At 33.2% G+C, this 27,060-nt stretch overlaps 1 protein-coding gene across 2 annotated transcripts in view; it reads left to right on the forward strand.

The window, feature by feature from the left end:
* Positions 1-27,060, forward strand: part of LOC131844780 (protein GDAP2 homolog) — an 83,805-nt gene extending 56,745 nt beyond the window's left edge. For both annotated transcript variants that reach the window (XM_059193742.1, XM_059193741.1), the window contains 5 exons: positions 20,258-20,411; positions 22,458-22,597; positions 23,578-23,632; positions 24,070-24,213; positions 24,640-27,060. In XM_059193742.1, the coding sequence (XP_059049725.1) occupies positions 20,258-20,411; positions 22,458-22,597; positions 23,578-23,632; positions 24,070-24,213; positions 24,640-24,684 (538 nt within the window). In that variant the 3' untranslated portion in view covers positions 24,685-27,060. The remainder of the gene's footprint in view (positions 1-20,257; positions 20,412-22,457; positions 22,598-23,577; positions 23,633-24,069; positions 24,214-24,639) is intronic.

Here is a 27,060-nt window from a genome sequence, read left to right on the forward strand (position 1 = left end):
TGTGGACCAAAGGTAAGCAGAATTAGCACAAATTCTGCTTAGCTTAAATTTTTTAAAATATAATAACATAGAAAACACCCAGGCATTAACAAACAATCATAGTAATTAATCCTCCTCGCACGGTACAAACATTTGTAAGAATCAAAACTGCGACCATCGGAAGTAAAGCACTGTGCTCAACCGCTAAACTCCCGAGGCCGTCATAGCTTGAAGTCACTTAGTTTCATTAGGCTAAATTTGGGTTTGTGAGTAGAACCCATTGATAAAGTTACAACGATATTTACATATATTTAATAACGTATTGACTTTACGTAGGCACTGAAATAATTCCTATATTTATAATTTTCCACTAATATGTAAACAATTTTTTTATACCACGATGGTGGCAAACAAGCATACGGACCATCTGATATCAATCGGTTACCATAATCTATGTCACATTGACGTTGTAGTCCCTAGTTTTCGATTCTTCAGAAGAGAGTCAATATTAAAAAAAATATATATTGTATTCAATTCTTCTATAGAATCCTCTGCAAAAAGTTAGAACGAGTAAAGCCATCTGATCACCATACCAATGTTGCACTTGGTTTAACTCCATCGATCATCTGATCACCGTACCCATGTTATGTTCTCTTTAACTCTCTCGATACAAGCATAGCCTAGTATGGGGTCATAGACAAACTGTTCAATTGTCCCAAATATAACATATTCTTATTATCAATCGTTTCCACGTTTATTGTCTAATTCTTAGTCTGGTTGACCTCTACACGTGGTTTTCTCTGGAAACTGTCGTGATGAATTGCCTTTTACCAGTATGGGCTAACCGACCTGACTTCATGCTCATTTTATCATCCTCCACTGGTGCCCGGCCAGCGTAAACCGTTAGCGTAGGCGGGTGCAGCATTCCATTATCATTTATTAAAAAAACACCCCAATTATTGGGTAATTTGCCCCACAACACCATCACCGTAACAACGCGCATCTCGTTTGCGCTCGTCAGTCGTGCCCCGATCATTGCGCAGACCACACGCGTCGCGTATCGACCGTTTATAAACAGTTCTATCCAACGGTAATATATCGTAGTGCCGGTGTATTGTGTCTTTAATGTTAGTAATTTATTTAATCTCCTCATATATTTTACTCTGTGATTTTAAATCGTTATTTTTATTTGCAACATCATTAAAAATGTTTACACTTCTAATGACATATTTGCATCATGTGTTTTTTAATTTCCGTGCTACATAAAAATTATCGGTAATATATAATTTTAATAGGAAATTTTAAACAAATAAATGTGCAGTGTGAATAATTAATGAAATAATAAATCGATAACAAAAACAACCTTACATTCCCAATACACAGTAACCATACTAAATATTTCAAATATTGTTACCTACACGTTTGTATACGGATCACGTATTGAACTTATATTAACTCTGCGAAGTTGAAGTAATAATTTGATACGATCAGTATATAGACATGTAAATCGGTAAACCATAAAGGTATCTATAATAATATTTTACTAAGAATAAGAAAAAAATTATTTAAAAAAGTTAGGGTTAAAAAGTATTATAAAAGAATTACTTGAACAAGTAGCTAATGTTTCCTACATCGATTATAATTCAATTTTGTTGTCCTCTTCAGCCAAATTAATTCCCTAACATAACATACTTTCGCTGTATTAAATCGCGGCAAAGAGTTCCTAATTAATACATAAATTGACATATTCCTAATCTTACTAATATTATAAACGCGGAAGTTTGTGAGTTTGAATGGATGGATGTATGTTTGTTACTCTTTCACGCAAAAACTACTCAATGCATTTTAATTAAATTTTACAATAATGAGCTTATACATCAAAGTAGGCTATAAATTTCACTCTGGAAAAAACTGCAGGCACAGCTAATAAATACATAAACTGAGAAATATACCTAATCAATACATAAAATGCTAAATACAACAGTGAAACAAATATTAATAAGGAAGCATGAATAAAAAATTTTAAGATAGAATGTCCCAGACATTTACATCTCGTGACTGGTATTGTAAATATTGAACGAAAACAAACATTTTAAGAACTAAAAATCATTATGTATTTGAAATTAAGTGGTGACAAATCAGTGTATAAATAAAAATCTATTACCGAATGTACGTAAGGATATCACTTAAGACTGCACCTTTTTGTTTGTTCTATTAAAGAAAATATTTAAATAATCATTAAAAAAAAATATTTAGGTTACAATCGAAAAATATTATTGAGGGAAAAATAGGAGGAAGAGGAGGAAGATTGACCAAGTCAAATTAAAAAAAAAATTGGAATCATGTCGTATAAGCATTTTGAAGAGCATGATGGAAGATCGTGGAAAGTCGCAAGAGCTCCGCCGAGAGGAGCGCGACTTTAAATTCTGAATGAATGAAAGTGTTAGAATGTACAAAAATCAGATTATTAAAAATAATCGAGAGATTGATATTCAGTTGTTAAGTTTAAAAGGTGTCAAATGTTTCCTTAATAGCTTTAGTCATTTATTCTAAAAAAACTTACTGTTTTCTTCATTTATATATTAAAACGTGAAGCGAAAACTTTGTACTCCTTTTTACGAAAATTGTGCGGAGTGAGGAGTATACGAAATTTCGCACATTTCACTCGTTCTCTATTTAAACTATATCTAGAAGAGTGTAGAATGCTGATATTTTTTACAACTCCATAAAAAATAAATTAAATCAATAAAAAAACTTTACACACACTACCATCTATTTGACACACACACGCATATATAGTCTTAGTCTTTGACAATAGAAACATAATAATGTTCAAACTTATAATTTAAATTGATTGTGGTCGAATGTCGACCACCAGCCGACCACTACTTCTACGTACGAACCTTCCTTCCTTCAACCATATTATAAATGAAAATTTAAAAAATTTCGGAAAATTTTTGACCTTGTGCCAAGGCCTCATATTAGTGCAAACAGTGAGGCAATAGTGCTGTGAAAATAATTTGCATACATTACTAATGAATGGCAGCGATCTCGTGTTATGATTACATTAATATTGTACAGCTGCCTCAGCTGAAGTTTGAAACATTCACGATTCAATTAGCTTTGCCAGTCAACATTGGCAGCGGACAAAACGCAAATTGGTACCACATTAGCATTAGCATATCTTCTGTACATACATTGAATTGGACCTAATCACTATCTGAACGTCGAAGAAAATATCATACCAAACCTATATTGTGCACATTACTATGCAAAAAAACTTGATTGTATATATTTACTAAGTTAAAATATTGAAGATATTTTCTCGCAATTATAATTATCCTAGAATTAATTGAATTAGAGACTGAGAAAATGTATTACTTTCAAAGTACGAAAGTTTCAGTAAATACAAACTGCTAAATTGCTCAATATAATATTGGACTAAAATTATTTTAGATGACATTGCATAAGCGATAAGACTGCCTTTTGTATCCTATTACATTGTTCATTTTGATTGTAATATATCTGGTGTAATAAAGAGTATATAAATAGATAAATTAATTATTAAGATTTTCAGACTAACTTCCTAGTCCTTCAAAATGTAGATTAAAATGTTACTTTTCTATTTCTTTGAACAGTAATGTTATCGGAGAAATTTAAGATTGATGAGTATGAAAGTCAACAATCAAGTTATCTGCACATAAAAAATCGTTTGATCTTTCTGACTATAGACTGCCAAAACTGCTTAATGGAACTGCTCATAGAAAATAGAAATTTGGAATATTGGTTTATATTAAATTAAAAAACGAATCTTAATTTTTGTAATAGTGTACAAGCTCATTTAAAAACAATAAGGGCTGAGACTCCTGTCAATGCTTCTTAGCTCGAAAGCATTCCGAACCGACGATAGATTTGACATGTCATAAGAGTCTGTAATAGACATACCTGGATAAAGATATTTTGATTTGATATATAGGTAAGAAAATAATTTTCAAAGTTATCATGGGATATAGCCCTAATACACCTAAAAACCCAGGTCCATGCACCTAAAAACCCATTGTCATGAAGTAACAAAGAAATAGAATATAATTCTTAAAATCTTCGAACAAACTGCGCAGTTTTTCAATGAACTTAGTATATATAGTTCAACATATGCAGTTTAAGGTCTAGTTTCAAGTCTACTCAATTTTTAGCTTGGCCCTAACCCTGTATTACATTCAATCAATGCATCTTTATCCTGGACAGTTGTAAATTCATTTAGTATACCATTAGTCATAGTAGGTATGTTGATATAAACTGCAAATAATTCTAAACGGTTATGACGCATAATACATTGCACAGAACATGTGTGCATTGCTCAACGATGAATTAATTAAATTCTAGTAATTATTTAGACCACTTAAGGTTAGAAACATAGTAATTCTTTTTGCTTTTTAAGGTTATAATCGTAGTCAGTCAGCTATGTGTTCCATATATAAAATCTTTGTAATAAATATTAGATGTTCAAAAATTCAGAATTCTTTACACAATCTAATAATTACATCTGATTTCATTTTCTGATAAATGATCTACTGAAGCGTTTATAGTCTTCTGTTTGAATTAAACTTCAATAATGAGGTTCTAATTGCATCGTAACGATTCTAAACTAAACCTTGCTGATTAATAATGAAACCGAGATATAACTGATACTATTGTGCCGAACAAATCTGCATAACACTGCATTTATCGTTTTAATAGCGTTGCTATTAACATCCACAATTGTCCGATAATTCGTTATCTTGGAATATTTTTGATATTTACAATTTCAGTTAAACGTAGTATCACAATTTGCAATGCATTATTCACTAGCATTATCGAAATATACGTTGTCTACAACAATTATAAATAGAAAATATTAACTTTATGTATTATTGTTTTGTAATTAGTTGGCGCCTATTACATATTTTAAAAATGTTACAATTACATTTGTGACATACGTGTGAATATATTTTTTAATTTAATTAATGATTAAAGCAGCTAGATTTAAATATACTGACCGAAATGTAGACAATCCAAGTGTTCAGTCGACCACGACGTCAGCAATAGTCTTTGATTACCACATCTAGGATAATAGTTTTGAAAGTATTATATATCTATATGTGTTTATAATTAAATAGTTACAGAACATAATGTTTAAAATAGAAAAAATCTAACTCGTTTGTAAATTTTCCGTACAAATAATATAACAATCAGTTAAACTACCATTATTAGGATAAACAAACGTTTTTATTACTTAAAACACTAACGCAATGTAAAATATATGTTTTACCTTGTTTTATACATAGTTTTATGATTCGCAGAACTAAAAGAACTCCGTTTCTAAATTTTAGTATAAATAAAGTAACAATAAGTTGAACTAGCATCTTTTGTATAAACAAGCCGTTTCCGAACGTAAATACATCGTATTCTCACTATAAAGTGTCTACAAATAGATCATTTTATAGAGTAAATATAGGAAAATATCTCAACGGGAGAGCATCGTACCTAGTGTTTAACTACTACCGGCTTTATAGGTACCAAAAATTTCCTCTGTTCAATTATATTGACTTTGTTTAATTACATTTGTGAACGGCCTTAAAACACCAAATTAAGTAATGTACCAGATGTGTTTCTTGCCAGTTCTTCTCAAGCTACCTGAACTTGACGGTCATAAGTGGCATAAAAATGTCCTATTTGAATAAATTAATTTGATTTTGATTTCATTGTATTAAACCAAATTAATCTAAGAGATGGCGATAATTTCGCCCCTTGCTACTTTGGATTCATTTGTACTCAAGGGAATTCGGCTATATCAAAAGTAACTTTCTCCTCTAATTCTTTAGCCATATCTCTAACTGCCCCATTTAGGTTTACAGTCGTGACAATACCGTTGTTTGTAACCCTAGACTTTATGTTTTAATTATTCGTTCGTTGTCCTTGTTACATTGAGATTAAACCTTACAGTTAAGGATATATTTACGTACTTTTCCATGCTCTCGTACTAATTTTATTTTTACATTTGAAGGTCATTAGTACCACTGGCGCCGTAAACAAACTTGTTATTATTTGGCGCAGGAGCGAGGAGCGGAAACATCAGCCTTAGCAAAATATACACGCGTCATTTCTTTCTTTCATACTCCACTCCCTGCATTTGAAGTGTAAACATTTGAACGTGTATGATTTACAATATTTTTGCGCGTTGCTCCGTTTATTTTTATGTGTGGAAACTCATTCATTTATACTTCCTTTTTTGGTGATTTGATCGATATTGTTTCTGTACAAAGTTGCTTGCATATACCTCTGAGTACTTCTGCCTAAGCTATTTTTGCCACCAAACAACGTCAGTTCATGTTGAAAGGATGAAATTAGGCAGTGAACTTACAGGGTACTTAACGCCTCAGTACGGTACAGTATGGTAACATGACAATTCTCATATGATAAGTAGTGCTTTTCCTGTAAATAGTCAACGGTTTACACAATAAAAGGTAGCACCTTCTATTATGTTACTATTATGTCAGCTCATTAAGCATTCTAATAACGTAACTTGACCACATCCTTGTTCAGTTTTTTTTTTATTAAACTCATTTTTTATCAGCAATTAACAAGACTAATTAGAATGCACTGTGGAAATAATTGTATTCCAAGCAGATCTTTTTAAAGCATCCAAAGTGATTTGAACATTTTTTAACTTTAAAGTGATAATAAGAGAACATTAAAAAGTGTGACAAAATGGCGATGGATACGATGGCAGTTGAACTACCAGACTTGACAACACATACGTCACAGCCGCCCCTTGAGGAAACACCGGAGGAAAAGTGAGTTTTGTTTAAGACACAACACACAAATTCTTAAAACAATTTTATTTATGTCACTTGATTTAATTAATGAAGTATCTTTATAGATAGTTAACAGATTTATTAATATAAATAATATTAATATAACAACCACTTTTCTGTCCACGAGTAAAAATTATTCACATTTCGACCAGGGGAGCAACAAGCATGGTTTGTGTTCATTCTTCTTATAATAAGTCTTCGTTGAGTGTAAAAATAAAAAAAAAATACTATTGAAAAATTCTATTTGTTCATTGTTTGCCCTAATGCATTTTATCATGAATAAGGAGGTTTGAATATAATGCCATGTGTTTATTTCATGGCTTACAATTCATAAAACATAAACCTTTACCAATAATGGCTATAGGGCTTCGCCCGGGCGCTGCTTGCGCTTTGTATTCTATATAGATTAATAAATATAACACTATATCACCCTGGAGGAATGTGCCTTTGAAACAGCGAAGTCATTTGTCAAATCGTTGCAGTTGTTTCGGAGTTTACTTCCCCTCATTATAAAATATGATCTCTACAATCTTAGGTAGATTTATAAAAAAAGTACTTAAATAATTGTTTTTTTTTTAATACAGACAAATATTAATAGCGAAATGTTCATGGCAGAAAAAATATTGTCATAGTAGTTTACACACCGTCGCGTATTCAACAGAAATTAACCACGATGGTTTCAAGGGAAACTTATGTCATATATTTGTCATGCAGGGGAGAAGAGAATTGTTAGTAACGTGGACTTATAACCCCATAACTATCAATGTGCCATGTCAGGTTCCCCCTGGAAACCATCGTGACAAATTCCTGATGAGTTATAATGGATTATCTGACCTCATCTGCTAATTTTATCATACTCCACTGGCGCCAGCGTAAACCGTTAGCATGTCGGGTGCACCCTTTCATTATTATCCATTAAAAAAAGCATTTGTCATGCAGTAAGTACATAATAATCATAACTGTGTATATTGTAAACACATGTTTGCTTGTTAGAGACATGTTTAATAGATAACGCTAATTTGGTGGAGCATGTCAACTGTCACCTCAGTTGGCCTTCATATGATTAGGCGTATCAAATCATTTTGTCATCAGTAGCCGTGGCGTTACTAACACATTCTACTATGCAGAACTATTTTGCATAATAAACATACATTATTTCGTTTACGACTTTTTAAACGTCCATACATGGTATCTTTACTATTCTTTGTTCGATAATATTATTAATAGCTTTGTGTTTATTTTGTACGTAGTAGTCATTTATTTACATTACATTACAGTGACGTAGTAAGAATGCGTCACCACTCATTTTCATTCACCAGGATTTAGCTTGTACTATATGTATAAGCTGATTGAATTTGAAAGTATAAATATTTATATTTCATTCGCCCATTACAGCATTTCCTTGATTGCATTATTATTGTTTGCCATCTATATATTGTAAGTTCATACTAAATCACTGGTAGAAAATGCCATTTAAAAGTCATAGTAACCGGATACTCGAATCAATAGTCTAACAGACCAATGCTATTAAGTAAAAAATAGTATATGCACATTGCAAATTTAGGACTGTAACTAACAATTGCAATGGAATTTGCCAAGTGGAAGATCAACTACAGATTCTATATGGTTGTAGTCCACTTAAACGAAATATCTCCATTGGAAAGTACACTATCCCGAGGAGGTCCTAAAAATGTGCTTGAACTCTTGCCGTTAATTAGCCTAGGCAACCGACTCTGAAAAAGAGCAAGCCTAATAGACCTCTGTAGGTCGCAGTGCTACAGGTTCTAAAAAATCTAGTATTGGCCCAAAAAACCTCAATAAAATAAACACTGCAATTTTTAAGCTATTGGAATGAGTAATTTTACTCATAATTTCCTTCATTGGAAACACATTTTATAGAACAAGTTTCTTGGCTGCTGAAATAGTAGAAGTCTGAACTCGATTAGGCTTTTTACAAAATCTACCTAGGTCCAAGTAATAGTATAAAAATGCGCCATTCCTCCATCCTTTATAATGCTTCTTGCATTCGAGTTTCTGACGAGTAACCTACTGTATATCCTCACCCTAAAATTTCGATGGCCTCCAAATTAAGACCATTGGTGCATTTAGGAATAATAAAACCAAATACCAGTATGGGGCAATACAACCAAATGTCGGGTTAAACCCGACTAATTGTACATTCCCGCACTAAGAGGGTTCGGAGACCTCCAATTAGAGGTGACTTTCATTATGTATATAGTACGGGAATATTCATAAGAAACAGAGATCTAACGACCTAATGCTTCTGAGTTCAATGTAACGAAACAATAATAATTTACTATTCATGCTTTGCACGTGCAAATAATCCATGAATTGATTGCTATTTAGTGTACTCTTTACTCACATTAGCCCAAGAATAGGGATAAAAATAACTCTTATTTTCGGAAAACTTAACTAATTTACAGTTCATCTGTGATCCCAGACTAGGCTATGCCTGTGTCGTGAATTGTAGATAATGCCGCTGGTTACCTGACTGATTACCTGAATGCCTTCCTCATCCTATCATCTTCCACGATGAACTAACTGACCAAACCTCAAGATAGTTAGGCCATGACAAATTTCCCAGGAATTTATCACGATAGTTTCCAGGTAGAATTGCGTGACGGTCAACCTGACATGTTACATTACTTGGATGATAATGGAATGGTGCACCCGCCTGCGCTTACGGTTTACGCTGGCGAGGCACCAGTGGACAAAGCTAGATGAGCATGAGAACAGGTCAGTTAGCCCATCGTGGTAAATTCATCACGAATGTTTCCAATGGTACATTGCTAGCAGTGAGGTGGGATAGTAGTCCATACACCAAGCCCCTTCTCCCTACTAACAAAGAGTTGATTAGTCCACATTACTAACCCAATCCCATTCGCCCTGTATATGAAGTTTTTTTCTATGAATGATAATGTTGGCAGCCAATGGAGGATGCTAATATGAACATGAGGACAGGTCGTCATAGATTCATCATGAATTTATTAGAATGATTTCCAAAGGGAATCACGTGGACGTAAACCTGACATGGTACATTGCTAGGAATAAGGTCATCGGTCCACATTACTAACAGTCCCATTCACCCTGTATATGAAGTTTTTTTTCTATGAATGATAATGCTGGCGGCCAATGCAGGATCTAATATGAACATGAGGACAGGTCGTGGTAGATTCGTCATGAATTTATTAGGATGGTTTCCAGAGGGAATCACGTGGACCTGACATGGTACATTGCTAACAATAGCTAGCAATGTACCATGTCAGGTATACGTCCACGTCATGACCTTATTAGGTCATCGGTCCACATTACTAAGAATTCCATTCCCCCTGTATATGAAGTTAACCTCTTTGATCCAGACTCGTATCGACATGCGGTCGGTTAAGTCAATCGGTTCGATTTAGTTACGCTTTGCGAGCTGTGGCTCAATGTCGTAATTACATATATCATGTTTATAAGTTAACTAGCCGTTACCCGCGACAATATCTGCATTTTGAGATTGAACATAGCCTGGTACAAAATAAGTTGTTCCTAATTTTGAGAGACGTCGACAAAGTTATATCCGTCTATTTACCATAAAATTGTCCTTGTTAAGACCTCGTTAACAATATAAATAATGCATATTAAAAGTGAGAGTTTAAATTTTTTTAGTTTGTAGGATATTAATCTTAATAATATTGTAAACTTGGAAGTTTATGAGTTTGGACGGATGGATGGATCTTTGTTAGTCTTTCACGCAAAAACTAATGAATTGATTTTAATGAATATGAAGTGACATAATGAAAATTAATCAACTATACAATAATATAGCTTATACATAAGATTAACACGTAAGGTATAAATTTGACGCGAGTGAAACCGCGGGCATAGCTAGTGATATTTCTTTTGAAGAACATATATGTATATAGTAATGGATATAGAAGAACGAGATAAGCCTTACGCGGGCATTCCTATGCTTACTAAGTGAAAAAAAATTTTTCTTTTATAACTGTAAATAAATAAAATAAATAAATAGAATATATTGGACTCATTATTACGCATCCTGACCGTAATCTTACGTCGTCATGCGTCATATGCATAATGATAAACATCAAAGCTTGTAATGACACATTAAACAATACCAAAGTTCGTCATATCAATGACTTTAACCACTGCACAAAGTAATGTAAATTTATTTTTATTTTACTTTATTTTTTAATATCGGTGTGCGTAATTTCTTTTTTAATTGCGTCGCTAAGTAATTAGTGATATATGCAACAGCTATATTGCTACTTTCATTTCGGTCTAAAATTAGTATTTTGTTTTTTTTTTTAAAGATAGGCCTGCATACCTTCTTTATAACATAGTATGAAACGAAGTCGCTTCCGCTGTCTGTTCTTCTGATCTTCTAAACTATGCAACGGATTTTAATGTAGTTTTTAGCAATAGAAAGTGTGATTGAAGAGGAATGTTGTTGTGTTTGACAAAAATAAGGTGCTTTGTAAACTTGTATGCGTTAACACACTTTCCTTGACACTATCTAAGTAGAATTTATTTGCGACCAAAATGAATTTACTGTTCGTGAGTGATTTCGGCGTAAATAAATTCTCACATAATAATGTCGTTATTTTCCAGTGAAGCCTACCTAAATTTAGACTCGGATTCTTGATATTTTTTTCTAACAACTATTAATGAAGCGTACATATTTTACTACCCTGATTTGAATCCAGATTCGAATTCACGACAGTTATGTCGTGAATTGGCTGATTTAATAAAATGTTATTAATTAATAAATATATCTTGATTTATATAATATACGTAGTTTAAGGAATAATAAAAGTGGCGTTAAAAAAGAAGACTAATAATGTAAAAAATAATAATGACAAATTTCACTTAATTCCTAATATATAATTAAATTATAGGGGATAGCTCTCAAAATTGATCGTATATTTATTTTGGACTAAACCAGTTAAAGCAATTTTAATTCTATAATAAAATAACAATACTTATTTATTTACTTGATATATTGTCTTTTCTTGAGAGTGCAATGACACTCCAAACCCGCGGAAGGACTTAGAAGCGCCTGAAGGCAAACTCCCGCCTGACGGATACGAGTTTAGTCTGAGTGGACCGCTAGGGCTCAAAATCTCGGCTCAGGCTGTCGTAATTTCGTCCCCAGTTTAATTGGACGGACGATCGATCGTAGGGGTGATTTAATTGTAATTTGAATTTAAATAATAAATATTGGAAATAATCTGAATATAATTTACAAAGGTAGAAAGAATACCGACCCTGCGAAGCCAGGAATTCAGTTGAGTTGTTTGTTCAAAGTTACAGTAGGTATTCATTTTAAAAATACAACTCTTCTACGTGTGGTGATGGAATAATAATACTATGTTAGTTGCACGATTAATAATAAAATGCATTGACTATTACACATTGCAATTTCGATCTTAAGGTTTTAACATTATATACCTTTTTCATTTAATACAGTTTATATAGAAACGTGCGATATGTTGCGAATGTATTAGTGTGAAAGGTATTAAAATTGTGATGTGTTTACGTCATTAAAAGTTGTTTAGATTTTTTTTTAAAGAATAAGTTTCTTGCTCATTCTTGTCAGCTGAAAGTGCATTCGGAATTTAGCAGTAGATTTTTCAAATATAACTATTAAAACCTATATTATGTATTTCTGAATAAACAATATTTCACTTGTATAGTATACTCCGAGAATATTAAGCAACAATAGGTTGAAATTCGATTCTTCTAAATCCAATACCTTTTATTGAACTGGGAGTGGTAGATATTCGGTTAACAGAAGTGGATATTACTGATTTATAAGCGTCCAACGTTCATGTACCGAAGCTTTCAAGGCGGGTGACGTCACGCGTCAATGGGCGGGCGGTGGCACGGCGCCAGACCACCGCACCCCCCGCCGCCCCTCCTTACTCTACAGCGCCCTCGAACGGAATATCTCGAAAATTGCGTCTAAATTTTTCAAGAGAAAGCATTGAACTATTATACAATTAACCTTCAAAATACGTGTCTTCGTTATATGTTTTTGTTTCTCGTATGTACTAATATTTATACATTGTGGTTGATTTCAGAGTTTTACTCTCTGAAATGATGGTATATTTGTTCATAATAAGCAGCTCTGGTCTGCATCAGGTATCTGTACATAATGGCAATATCAACATGACAGTGACATGACAGTCAATAACCCCCGTTCTAGCTATGTACTATGTCAGATTGACCTCTACGTGGTAACCATGGAAACCATCGTGGTATTTGCCATTTGCCAATATGGGCTAGCTGACCTGACTTCATGCTCATTTTATTATCCTCCACTGGTGCCCCGGCAGCGGATACCGTTAGCGCAGGTTGGGTATATTCCATTCATTATTTCAGCCCGGAAGAAGACCACTGCTGAACAAAGACCTCCCCCAAAGATCTCTATTACCATCCATAGAACAAATGTCGAAGTCGACAATGCAACTATTAAATTAAAATTAATTATTCACATTTACACAGCGCATCTAGTCCCAAGTTAAGCTAGCTAGAGTTTGTGTTATGTGTACTAGACACTGATACAAATACATAAATATATTTATTTTTATAAATGCACACATATTATACATAGAAAATACCTAGATAATACATAGAACACACAAACAATCATACTCATGTATATAAATGTTTGTAACGTTGGTGGAAACGAACCCGCGACTATCAGAAGTGAGACGGTGTGCTAAATCGCTAGACCACGGAGACCGTGTGGTTTTGTTGTATGTGTGTTTGGTTACATATAGTTAAAAAGTTATAGTATTTTTACGCAACCCTCTGCTCTACACCGACTCGCTCTTGACAAATTTTCTTCAATACTTCGCCCCCACAAAAAATGGCAGTCAGTTTTTGTTTGATTAATATGCAGGAATGTGGTCAGTGTCTATGATGGATTATTGAAATCCAATCCCTGTTCATAAATGTCAAACTACTCCTATACTCTTACGTGTGTATTTTTTATTCCTAAAATGTTCCATCTCTTTTACACATACCAAAAGAGTACATTGTGTGACAGCGACAAAAGACACCATTGAGTTGAAGTAAACTTGAAATCGAGAGTGTAGATTTCCAATGTTCAAACCCCTATTAAAAAGTGGAAGGTTTGGACTATTGTCAGGTGCTTGGACCTGTAGTACTGCGGCCTACAAACATCTATTCTGCTCGCCCTTTTCAGACTTCGCTACCTAGACCCGCCAGGGACAAGAATTGCAATATATTCTTCGGACTCCTAGCGATGGCCTCTGACTTAAGTCGTATACGTCAGACAGGAGGTGACTTTCAGCCGCTTCTTAAGTCCTGCCGCGGGTTTGGAGTGCCATCTGCACTCGCCCCCTATCGTACGGTGAAGCTGTAAAGGGCAGCGGCTAGTACTAGAGTAGTTCGAAAAAAGATGTACGTTTCAATTCTTAGAAGAATATAAAAAATAACATGTAATATCAATTAAAAGATACGAGTTGTTTGTCCACATTACACGTCCGTAGATTAATTACTATGTTGATAGCATTGTATATAAAAAGAAACTTCGACATATACATTAAAAGTCAGCGACCCGGAGTTGAATTCCGCGCAGTTTGGAACAACAAAACGCAGATGCTTTTACCAAATCTAAATGAATCGTTATAATAATATTCCTGGACACACAACGCCACCTAATTCTATGCTAAGCAGAGTTTGTGTTATGAGTACTAAACAACTGATACTTAAATACATTTTTTTTTAATACACAATTAATATACATAAACACCCAGACCGATATAAACAATCATATTCAATCGTCATACTCATGAATACAAATGTTTGTATCGTGCGAGGAATCAAACTCGCGACCATCGGAAGTAAAGCGGTATTCTGACACGCTAGACCACCGAGTACGTCAATTACAATCAGTTTACAAACAAAAATTTTATTCGAAGTCGCAGACTCGTCTAGTTTTTTTTTTATTATTTAAATTGATTTTGGGAGTCTTGTTACAAAACCTGTCTATCCTATTATACCAAGTCTAATTATAACAAACCTTAAAAATATTAAACAAAAAAAGAAATAATTACCGACTGAGAGGGATACTTATCAAATTGCTTTTATCAGCACTCACAAACCCTGCGCAATCTCAGAAGTAGGAGCATGTAGTATGCTTTGAATAATACCCACATCAAAGTTGATTTCAAAAGTTTTAATAAATATTTTCCTCTCTGCTCGATTCCTATAATATTCCATCAATTGGTCTTGGACATCTTAGACTTTTTTAAACAGTTCAAAATAAAATGGAAGTAAAATTAAATAGAATAAATATTTAAGTGTTTATAATAATAATATAGCCCTTTTTCCGAAAGTTTTGAAGTTTACTCGGTGTGCCTTCTCTCCACTGAACTCTGTCTTCCGCAACCCTGTTCCAGAACGGTCCCAGGGTCTGGTTGATGTCATCTTTCCATCGTGTTCTTGTTCTTGCTCGTTCCATTTATTTGTTTAGCACCTTACCATATGCCCAGTCCAGCTCCATTTGAAATGGTCTATTCTATTTAACTGTTTAGTAATTATTTAACTTAGCGAGTTATTTTACTCTAATGAGTTTATATTAACAAGTAAAAATAAATAATTATTGAGAACGTGTCCTTCTAACATTGAGATCAGTACATTAATATATAAAACTGCTGTTTGCTGTATATCTGTATGTTTATTATCATATCTTCAGAAGCGAATGCTAATAGTGTGTTTTGTGCTGTTTTCATCTAACCTCGCTGTTTTAAAAAGTAAACGAATTATATAGGTCACCCCATTTGCGAATTGAGGAACATCTTTGTGATGTGATAAACAGACTAGTATATGCGAGCTGAAATCAATCAATCGATAGATCAATCATTTAATGACCTCGGTAGTATCGAATTAGCACACTAGCTCATTTTTACAATGATTGCAAATCCTATTGAATCTGATTCGTGCTAATTTAATACAATCATTTGTATTTATCAGTACGGCTATTAGTTGAGATCTGAGTGTTCATTACATTGTTGTAAAAAAATCTGTTTAAATATTTCTATCAGATATATCAGTTATATAGTATTGATTATCAATTTTACTTTTTGGCAGTTTGTATTCACATAAAATTCTTAAAAAAGTAATACTGAGCAACGTTTGTGATGAGTCTGCGTTCCGAATGCGCTTAATACAAAAGTGCTTAGAAATTAAATGTTCTTATTATCTTAAGTGTAGTATATAATTTCTTTGGTTACACGGTCATACTTGTAAATGTTATAAGTTTGGAGTTTCTTCATTAGAACGACTCTCCTCAGTTTAAGATTCCCGTAAATCAAATAAGTAAAAATATATATATATATATAAATATTAGTCATGATTTTCAGAATATGTTTTTGATAATTGAATACATTATATATGAGTTATTAATATAGATTAAACTATAGTCTCATCAGGCGGTTTACAGAAATATTACACATTTCATATTTAAGGAACAATCACCATTACACCCTCGAGCTAGAAACATAACATCGTCTTAAGATTCGTGACGCATAAATTCTACGTTATTTTTAGCCAAACGCCAATTTCCTTGTTAAATATAGACCACCCATTCATAAGTACGTAGTTCGTAACTCATCAGTAATCACTAGCGCCACTAAGACCGGCAGGGGCGGACTGAGGCTACAGCGGGCCCTAGGCCACATTGTTGTACAGAGCCCGCTTTCCGCCCTATTTCCGACCATATTTTTCAGTCAGTCATGTACACACTTTTCGTTTGGTAGTTTTAAAAATGACAGGCCCTTGGCACGTTCTTGCTCGCCTAGGCCTTAGTCCGTCTCACGTGACCGGGAATTCCTGAGTTGTTTTTAAATATGGAATTGGACTACAGAATACTGAAGTAGAAGAGATTTCAATTTGATTTCAAAGTTCTTAAAAGACCGAAACGGAAAATACAATGTTCATATAAATAATAAATTAAATTGCGTTGTATCGACGCAATTGATATTTTCTCTCTAAATGTCTAATTTTCAAATAACGTTACCAGCTGGCGAAGTGCTGTACCAGCTATATCGATTTGTTGAATCGTATTTTTTTTATTTTAAACGATTAGTTTTAAAATTTTCTACGAAGTTTCCACAACTTATTTTGATACGTTCGTACACAAGATTTTCCATTACTGTCCTTGAATTAAACAACACAAAAATACATTTTTGTGGTTTCGGTACATATTTATTACGGTCTCTAACTACAAGGCAATTACTTTTTTTATTTCAAACAGCTAAATATTTTGAACAAGTATATTTTATAAAAGAAGCAGTTAGTGTTTGTTTTAGTGAAATATAGGTATGTGAATTTAAATAAAAACTATTTCAATACAATACCTATACTTTATTGATTTTACTTACCTGCATTCAAAATAATTACCCATACATTATAAAAATCGGTAATTCATATTAATTTCCGATTGTGCCACAACACTATTTAAGAATCGCAAAGAGCAACTCAAATTTGTCTACAAAAAACAGAGTGTAGGTAAAATTAAATTGTCGTAATTCATCCCTATAGATTTGCTTACGTACCCGTCTATCACTCATCCATAGTAAACATTGTATTTCATTCGAGTCATAACATTGCCCTTGGCCCATAAAGCTCACATTTTTCATCGACCAGCCCGTTATAACTGCCTACGCACTACGTCTCTAGAACAACCCAATACACTATGATAGCTCATAGTTTATTGGCTACGTCACACCGAGAACAAACAGTTTATTCCAAGACTCAATATCAACGTAGTGTTGTGACGTCAGAGACACCCTTGCACTGTCAGGTATTCGAATAGCTACCAAAGTGTAGTCATGCTACTAGACAACCGTTACTCATTATTAAACATTTTTCTACTACATTTCCTGTAAATACTTTCATTTTCAAAGATATTTCATTCACCGCATGGGCCGCTCTTTGTTATTACTACTGCGGTTTAATGTCATTTATATTTTTGTATTCCTTTTAAGTTCTATTAATATTGTTTTTTATTATTATTTTATGGATAATTTTAATTCACATATCTATAATAATAATCTCAGGATAATTCACACAGCGCCATCTAGACCCAAGTTGAGCCAGCTAAAACTTGTGTTATGGGTACTAGATAACTGATACATATACATAGATTATTATTTTTTTCTTTTGTAAATACATATTATACATAGAAAACACCCAGACCGATACAAACAATCATACTCATGAATACAAATGTTTGTGCCGTGCGAGGAATCGAACCCGCGACCATCGGTCGTAAAGCGGTGTGCTAGACCGCTAGACCACCGAGGTCGTCAAAAAATATCTGAACTCAGAGATGATTAAAATTTACTGATAAATGTTTTTCTGTTAAATAAATGGTTATTAATAATGGTGCATTCTCCTAATGCAACTGGTAATATGCTGGCGGGGCATAAAAGGAGAATTATAAGATGAGCATGACGTCAGATCAGTTGGTCCATCGTAGCTAATTCACCAGTAAATTACCTATGATGCTTTCTAAGGAGAACCGCGTGGATTTCGACCTAATAGAATAACTAGATATAAGAATTGACAATACCTTCCATCCTATATATGTATTTTGTTTATTGAATATTACTGAATGTTATGAAAACGTAATTAGACCTGGCAGCACAACATCCGCCAGTTCCGCTAGTATCTATATATTAATACGAGAAGTAAAAACTATGTATTCCTTTTTACAAAAATTGCGTAGACGGATGATTATGAAATTTCGCACGCTTATAGTTTATATAGAAAAGAAGGAGACTTATCATTTATACAGAATACTAATATGGTTTTTAATCTATAGATCTATACATATCAATAAAATTGTAGTGTCTGTCTGTAATATTAAAATAACCGTTTTATATTCATGCATATGAATATAAATACGGTACACACACCAAAATAACATTTTTTACAATTTTTGGGTGTCTGTCTCTTTGTTCCGGCTAATCTCCATAATGGCTGGACCGATTTTGACGGGACTTTTTTTGGCAGGTAGCTTTAGCTAACTTAGGCTACTTTTATTTTAGAAAAATAAAGTTTTATTCCACGCGGTCGAAGTCGCGGGAACTGCTAGTTATACATAAATTCAATAAAAACACACTACCATGTATTTGAAACACACACACACACACACACAGTATATATGTATACGCTTTTTGCCTGTGCGACTGCCTGTGCCTATAATTATAGAAGTTATAGTCTTTGACCATAGTATCTTAATAGTGTTCAAATTTATAATTTAAATTAACTATGGTCGAGTTTCGTAAGTTTATAAAGTTAATATAAATGTGTATATAATATATAACATTTCTACAATCGAAAAAGAAGAACAAAATGTCGCGTTTCCCCTATAATAGGATTCAGTAGAGCGACCCCGCACTGAATGAACGGCACGCCCTTTGACATTTTCCAAACGATCCCCAAAATGTCAAAGGCAATTGTTAATAATAGAGAAACAATTTATATTGTTTCCTATACAGAATATTAATTAGATATTATCTGTTTTTTTGTTACATTTAATAAACAGCCTAAGCCATTCGTATAGTTCATGCAATTAAAATAACAATGCATTAAATGCACCGAATATGTAATTTTTATTTGGATTAGTTGAGTCAATTAATTTTTATTATCAAATTTTTAAGTTACTACTTCCTAGTACGTCAACATACTAAAGATATTTGGTTATGAACACACAAAATAGATTAACATCAATACAATGATTTGTTTAGAAGCGTGTAATTGGTACAAAGCTGGATAGTAATCCAAAAGGATGTCTGGAAACTAAATTTTATGCATGCAATATATGTTAGGTATACTAAAATAAAAATAAAGTATATATATATAATATAGATATACTAAAATAAAGATAAATAATAAAAAGTACAGTTGCCGAATTTCAACATTGTACCACCCGCCAGAAACTAAAATACCATACTGAGCATCTGGATGAATAGCGGTCGCCACTTTGCGATTTTCTAGAAACTTTGCCACGCACAACCTCATTGTGGATTCACCTTCCAGCAATGGTATTTCCTAATACTATATTGAAACCTTCAAGAAAAAGTAGTTCAGTAGTTTTTGAGTGAATGTGTAACAAACATTAGGGATGTTTGTTTTCACATTTATAATATTACCAGCTACTCGCTACATGTACTATATATATAAACCGTCCTCTAGAATCACTCTATCTATTAAAAAACCGCTTCAAAATCCGTTGCGTAGTTTTAAAGATTTAAGCATACATAGAGACAGGCAGCGACAGCGACTTTATACTATGTAATGAAGTAATTAAAGATAATATTGATTGGATATAATAACATATAACGTGTCATTGTCAACAGATACGACAGGTTGCTCCGCCGCGCCCGCACAGAGGATCTCAGCGAGGTGTCCGGCATCGGTTGCCTTTACCAGAGTGGGGTGGACAGACTCGGCAGGCCTGTGGTCGTTTTCATCGGCAAGTGGTTCCCCATCGGAGACATAGACCTAGATAAGGTGAGATTTGTATACACGCTAGTTATGTCCTTCGGAGCTATTAGCGTACAATCGGTTAAAAACATTCTAATGTTAAATAGAATTTATAATTGCGTGCTTTATATTAGTTTACGTCGTATTTACGTTCTCACTTCAAAGGATCTGGTTTCTATAATTCCCAACCTTTTTTTGTTAGAGCACATGAATTATTAAGGTTAAAGAAATTCTTTACTTTGTGCTGATATATCAACTCAAAGTAATTGATAATGTTAATAAAAAATTATAAATTCTATTTAACATTCTAATGTTAAATAGAATTTATAATATTTTTAACAATAATATACATGATTTTAATTTACTGTCTACTATAAATTAGAAAAACATATTACATGTGACTACACTTTTGTTACATTTATTATATACTAGGTAGGTATATCCTACGGCGCTATTCGCATAAAATCAATTAAAAATATTATACCTAAACTTTTATTTAACATAAATATAACTTTAAGAATAACATTTAAAAAAAATACATGTGACTATACATTTTTGTTACATTTATTATATACTAAAGGTACCCGCGATTTCACCCGCATGAAATTTATAGCCTATTTGTTGTTCTAATGTAAAATATCTTATATTACTGTAAAGTTTCATCAAAATCAGTTCAGTAGTTTTTGCGTGAAAGAGTATAAATATTTAGATATATTTTAAATACGTACATATATAATATACATAAATAACACCGAAACTGATACAAACAATCATATTCACGAATATAAATGTAAGAAGCAGGGAAACCAAGGTGGACCGACGATCTGGTCAAGATCGCTGGAAGGCATTGGATGCGAGCAGCGCAGGACCGATCGTCGTGGAGATCTTTGGGGGAGGCCTATGTCCAGCAGTGGACGTCTTCCGGGCTGAGATGATGATGATGATGATGAAGCAGGGAAACTCCAAATTTATAAAAACTAGTTAAATACCTATCAGTGGTGGTTAACAAAACCTAATCACGGCTATTTCAGTCACAAAATACAGTGCTTATCATGGTACCTATAGTTATACAGAAAAAATCTGCTGAATCAACATCACTAGTTCGCACCATTGTTTGTTGACATCCTGAGCATATTATGCCTTATTTGTTTAACCTTAAAGTCTATAGTGTTTCTATATTTTTTACTTATTGTTACATATCACTTGGTTAAAACGAGGCCGTACATATTTATGCAATAGTATGAAACACGTGTGTAGAATTATTTTACTAATACCTGCAGTAGAAATCGTACTTCCATATGCTACTACATATCCTGCTCCCTTCTGTGATGCAAGCTACTCTTACTGCTGATCTACACAACTTATTACTTCAGTCATACAGTTTTTGATGTAGGTAATCTTCTATTATCAAGCCAAACATATGTATAAACCAAAGGCAGTCACGTGAACATTAAAAAACTTGGTTTGTCATTCCTGTGCGATTATGGATGATTGCTGGTTAATAAATATATTTTTATATTCTATAAATTTGTTGTTATATTTTTGTTTCCTTGTTATTTCTCTATACAAATATCAAAAACAACAACAATTAATGGTTATATTCTTTTTTGTTATTTTATTTATTGTTTTATTCTTTATATTTATGTTTATTTATTGTTTTTGTTGGACCTATCCTTACCTCATACGTATGAACAATCCAAGACAGTGTAAGTATTTAAAAAAAAGTGCAAGGCAAAAAAGTCGATAAAGATCGATAAAGATCCAATCTTTATGGATTTTTTAGAATATCGAATAAAATATCTTCATATTTACTATAATAATAGAGTAATAAATAACCTATGTTAAAATAACAACAAAGGAGCAACCCTTTAAATTAATTTGTTGTAATTTTAACTTAGGTTATTGATTACTCTATTATTACAGTAAGTACGCAAGTTTCTTGCTCATTCTTTTTGTGATGAGACAGCTTTCCGAATGAGCGATAGATTAAAGAAAATGTGATGACTATTCAAAAGTGCTTCAATGTAAGTTCATTGAAATAAATGATTTTCTATTCTATTCTATTGATTGCAGGCGCTGTTGTATCTAATCAAGCTGTTGGACCCGATCGTGCGCGGGGACTACGTGATCGCATACTTCCACACACTAGCCTCCTCGGCCAACCATCCGCCATTCTCCTGGCTGAAGGAGGTCTACACCGTGCTGCCTTACAAGTAAGTCAGTTTTCTATGATACCAACATGTCGTAGGCACTATTGGAGTTATCAAGATATACTGTAAATAATATATTCAATATCTAATATTAGGTATTTTTGTTTAGGTATACAAGTAAATACTTATTAATTATTGTATCTTTATTTATTAGTCGTTATATTTTAGACATATTTTTAATGATTAATGACTTATTTTTTATAATTATTAATTTGCACATTATAATCCACTCAAAACTTCGTATGTCACGCTGTATTGGGTTGACTGGAAGGGATCTGTTTTAGAGATAAGTTGTTCTTTATTATGATTGTATATACGTTTGGACAACTTTTTTTTTTTTAGCTTTTTTGTGTGATACGGCAAAAAATACTTAGTTTCTTTTTCATTTATATTGTAAACGTTATATGTTACTAATTAAATATATATAAAATGTTACCTATAATTTTCACCCTTCCACCATAAACCACTATTTTTAATAGTAAATTTAATCATTTATATAAAAATAACTTGTTGGGTCAGCAAGTATAAATATAATATTATTGCGACTAGATAGGTATTTATATAATATATATCTATAATACGTATGTAGTATAAAAAAAATGTTATACTTGTTATTTGTACAGATTATTTGCTTCTGTGGTTATGGTATAACTATTTGCACACCTAATAAGGTCACGGGTTCTATTCTCAGTCTCCAATTAAATGCACGAAGTCTGTTGTGACATGCAAAGGTTGGTTTCTGTAAATCAAGTTCATGCCAAATCTTAAATCGGCAACGCGCATGTGACCCACCTGGTGTTTCAAGCGTCCTTAGGCTACGGTAACTGTTTACCATCAGATGGAGCGTATGCCTGTTTGCTACCATCGTAATATAAAAAAATGCATCCATAGGTCCCTACATAGAGAGCACAATGTTGAGAAAAACAATATTATGTAAGAAGTACATATTGATACAATTTTTATTTTTATTTTTTTAATTACAGGTATAAGAAAAACTTGAAAGCGTTTTATATCGTACATCCGACGTTTTGGACAAAAGTAAGTATAACATAAACAAGTATTAATAATAACTGTTGACAATTCACACAGCGCCATCTAGTCCTAAGCAGAGCTTCTGTTGTGGGTACTAGGCAATTTATATGAATACTTTTTTTAGTTTATACACAATATGACATAGAAAACATCGAGACTGATACAAACAATTATACTAATCATAGTAATAATAATATATAATAATAATAATAGTAATAAAAATATTTACATATATAGTAGGTATAGTAATAGTGATACATGTAAATATATTTCAAAAAGGGTATATTAAGGTTTCTTAAGGGTCGGCTTAGCGCACGTGACATTCCTGGTGTTTCAGGCGTCCATACGCTACGGGAACCATTTACCATCAGATGGGCCGTATGCTTGTCTGCCACCATCGTAATATAAAATAAATATTAACTTTCGCTGTGTGATGTTCGCAGATGATGACGTGGTGGTTCACGACGTTCATGGCGCCGGCCATCAAGGCGAAGGTACACACGCTGCCCGGCGTCGAGTTCCTGTACTCGGTGATGGCGCGCGACCAGCTCGAGGTGCCCGCCTTCGTCACCGAGTACGACATGACGGTACGTACGCAGTCGCACGCACTCGTACACTCTCGTACACACACGTACACACTCGCACTCACTCGTACACACTCATACGCAGGCGTACGCACTCGTACACACTCGCCCGTACATGTACACTTTCGCACGCACTTACACAGTGTGTTGGCTCACTGTGTAAGCGCGTGTAAGAACGTGTTTACATTAAGAAGTATATTTTTGTTGTAGTGTGTCTTAAATTAAGAATCTTGATTGAAATATACAGTCAAAGATGATTATTTTTTACTCGACCATCGAAAGTCCCTAAGTTTTTCATTGGTATGTGATTGTCTATGTATGTACTTCAAGTTTAAATGTCTTTATCAATGAAGCACAAACTTATTACGACACTAGACGAAGCCATAAGCTAATGTTCATATTTATATATTTAATATTATATATTTTCAGATAAACGGCTTGCACTACTTCCAACCGGATACGAACAACACGTAAAGCGGCGCACTCCCCTGTTCTTAACTTAGTTAACGCTCTTGTTATAGGTACTATGTTTGATCGGCCTCGCTGTGTTGCCATTTAGCCTTCAGAGAAACTACCAAAACCATACACGACATAGCTGAAATAATTTGTGTTCACAGAATTTTGGTAGCTTTTTTCTCTAAAGACAGTGGTAACATTAATTCGAATTGACCACTGTAGATTCAAAGATTAAATTTTCTTTTTTTTCTAAGTGGCAATATCGAAACGCAATTTGCATGCGGCCACTGTTAAAGTTTGGTGGGATTTTTAAATAGTTTAATTGTTACACTGTATTTATTGTACTTTATTGAACAGAGTAAATAAAGTAACTCGATACCATGAAAGTTACGCCTACACTGTGTAGGTGTTATTTAGATTTAAAAAAACTACTATTTGTGTACAACATGGTAGATAATTATTATATATTTTCTTATAAAATGGACTATTGTAGATATATTTGTTTTTTTTTTTAATTATATACTATTTAAGGATCCCAATCGAAACATAATGATTGTTGAAGTATATCATGTAACTTGTATTAGCGGTGCATTTTTATATTATTTAATTGTAACTCTATATTTAAGGATATATTATCAATCGATGTTTACGTCTTTATTGTACTTACTACAATACCAACAACACTTTGTACTTACTTATTCAGCGTCTTAATTCTAGAAACGTAGTAGTTTTTCTAACTATATATAAATTTTATTTTTTTATCGTTATATGTGCTATTTTGAAGTCACACGTTAATTTGTATTCGTGTTTCGATATCTCGTGTAATCGCTTGTTCCGTAACTCCACACTTAAACAATCCTTTAACAGGGTATTTATTTAGCTAGCGCATAGACAAATAAAGTTATTTTTTAAATGAATCATATATATGATATGTTCAAATATAAGTTTTTTATAGAGATTTTATGTGGTTCCATTAGCCAACATTAGTGGTTGTAAAAGAAAGCGTTCACTATGTTTTAGGAAGGTGCTTCATGAGTTTGCAAGTGAAATTTTTATTTTTACATTAGACAGTTGAATGTAGACTTTAATATATTGATAAGTTAAAGTTGTAAATACGCTGTTGATATCGCAAATTGTGGCAAACGCCTGCACTATTCACCGCGGTCGATGTATCCAGTTGTTATATATACAAATTAAACGAGGCCTGTCATATGTTTAGAAGCAAACATAGCAATTGCAATGTAAGAACCTACCATAGTGAGATTTCATATTTTTGTATATTAAGAAACAAGTTAAACCTTACAGAAATTTTTAATATTCCAACCATGATTTTGAGGACTGATGACAGAGATATTTGCACACAAGATTATAAAGAATGATATTGCATCTTGAACACAAAATTGAAGTTTATTTTCAACACGTTGCTATGATTACGCCCCAATTGGAGGGTAAAATTGTATGATACAATGATGGAGTACGAAACGCCTTCAAGTCTTCCATCTAGCTTACTCGCACCATATACATGGAGACAGAAAGCAAAAAATAAATAAAAATTGACGTCAATTTGTGTTCACAATGCAATGTTTATTATATTCTGCGCGTTATTGCGTGATACAGGTGACAGATATAGAAAAATCTGATCATTAATGAAAACTCATGGAAAAATGTTAATTAACTATTATTCTGATTTGAAAAACATCACAAAAGACAATACTTTTTAAAGTAAAAAATTACAACTGTCACCCGCATAATACAACAACGCGCGAAATATAAGGTCGCTTATATACAGTTGGGTCAGATTGCTCGAATGCGAATAACTTTCCGATGTACTACGATTGGAGCATTTAGTAATTACGCCCCGCCCTCTTTGGTAATGGACGAATCGGATAACCGATGACTGATCGATCGTATATCGGCGGCCTAAATGTTTTGTATTCTTGCAGATGCAATAGTGTTGCCAAGTTTTTTAATTAATATACCACTGCCACAGATGCTAAAATGTTTAATGCAACTGTAATTTCAATAACTTGCTAGTAAATGGTGCCATGAAGTAATCACATTGTGTATGGGTACATATAAATAGAAAATTATAAATAAAAACTGTTACATGAGAAATGGCAATGAATAAAGGCTATAATATAATACTATAACCATCCAGTGGCGTAGCTACTTAGGGGCTAAGTGGGGCAGTGGGCAGTAAAATCTCGATCGAATTGTTCTTTTGAAATTTTCTCTCATTTTCAAAATAAATATGACAGATTGCAATGCGACTTTAATTATGGCAACTAAGTTGAGAGAAATTCGAAAGTTATACCTTCGGAATTCCCCTAATTTCTTTCTGTGGGTGGCAGTGTTGTCAATTTGATGGATAGCAATATGTGCGGTTTAATAAAA

The sequence above is a fragment of the Achroia grisella genome, unplaced genomic scaffold (genome assembly GCF_030625045.1).
Source record: "Achroia grisella isolate CSIRO2021 unplaced genomic scaffold, CSIRO_AGI_Agris_v1 utg413, whole genome shotgun sequence".
NCBI classification, from domain to species: domain Eukaryota; kingdom Metazoa; phylum Arthropoda; class Insecta; order Lepidoptera; family Pyralidae; genus Achroia; species Achroia grisella.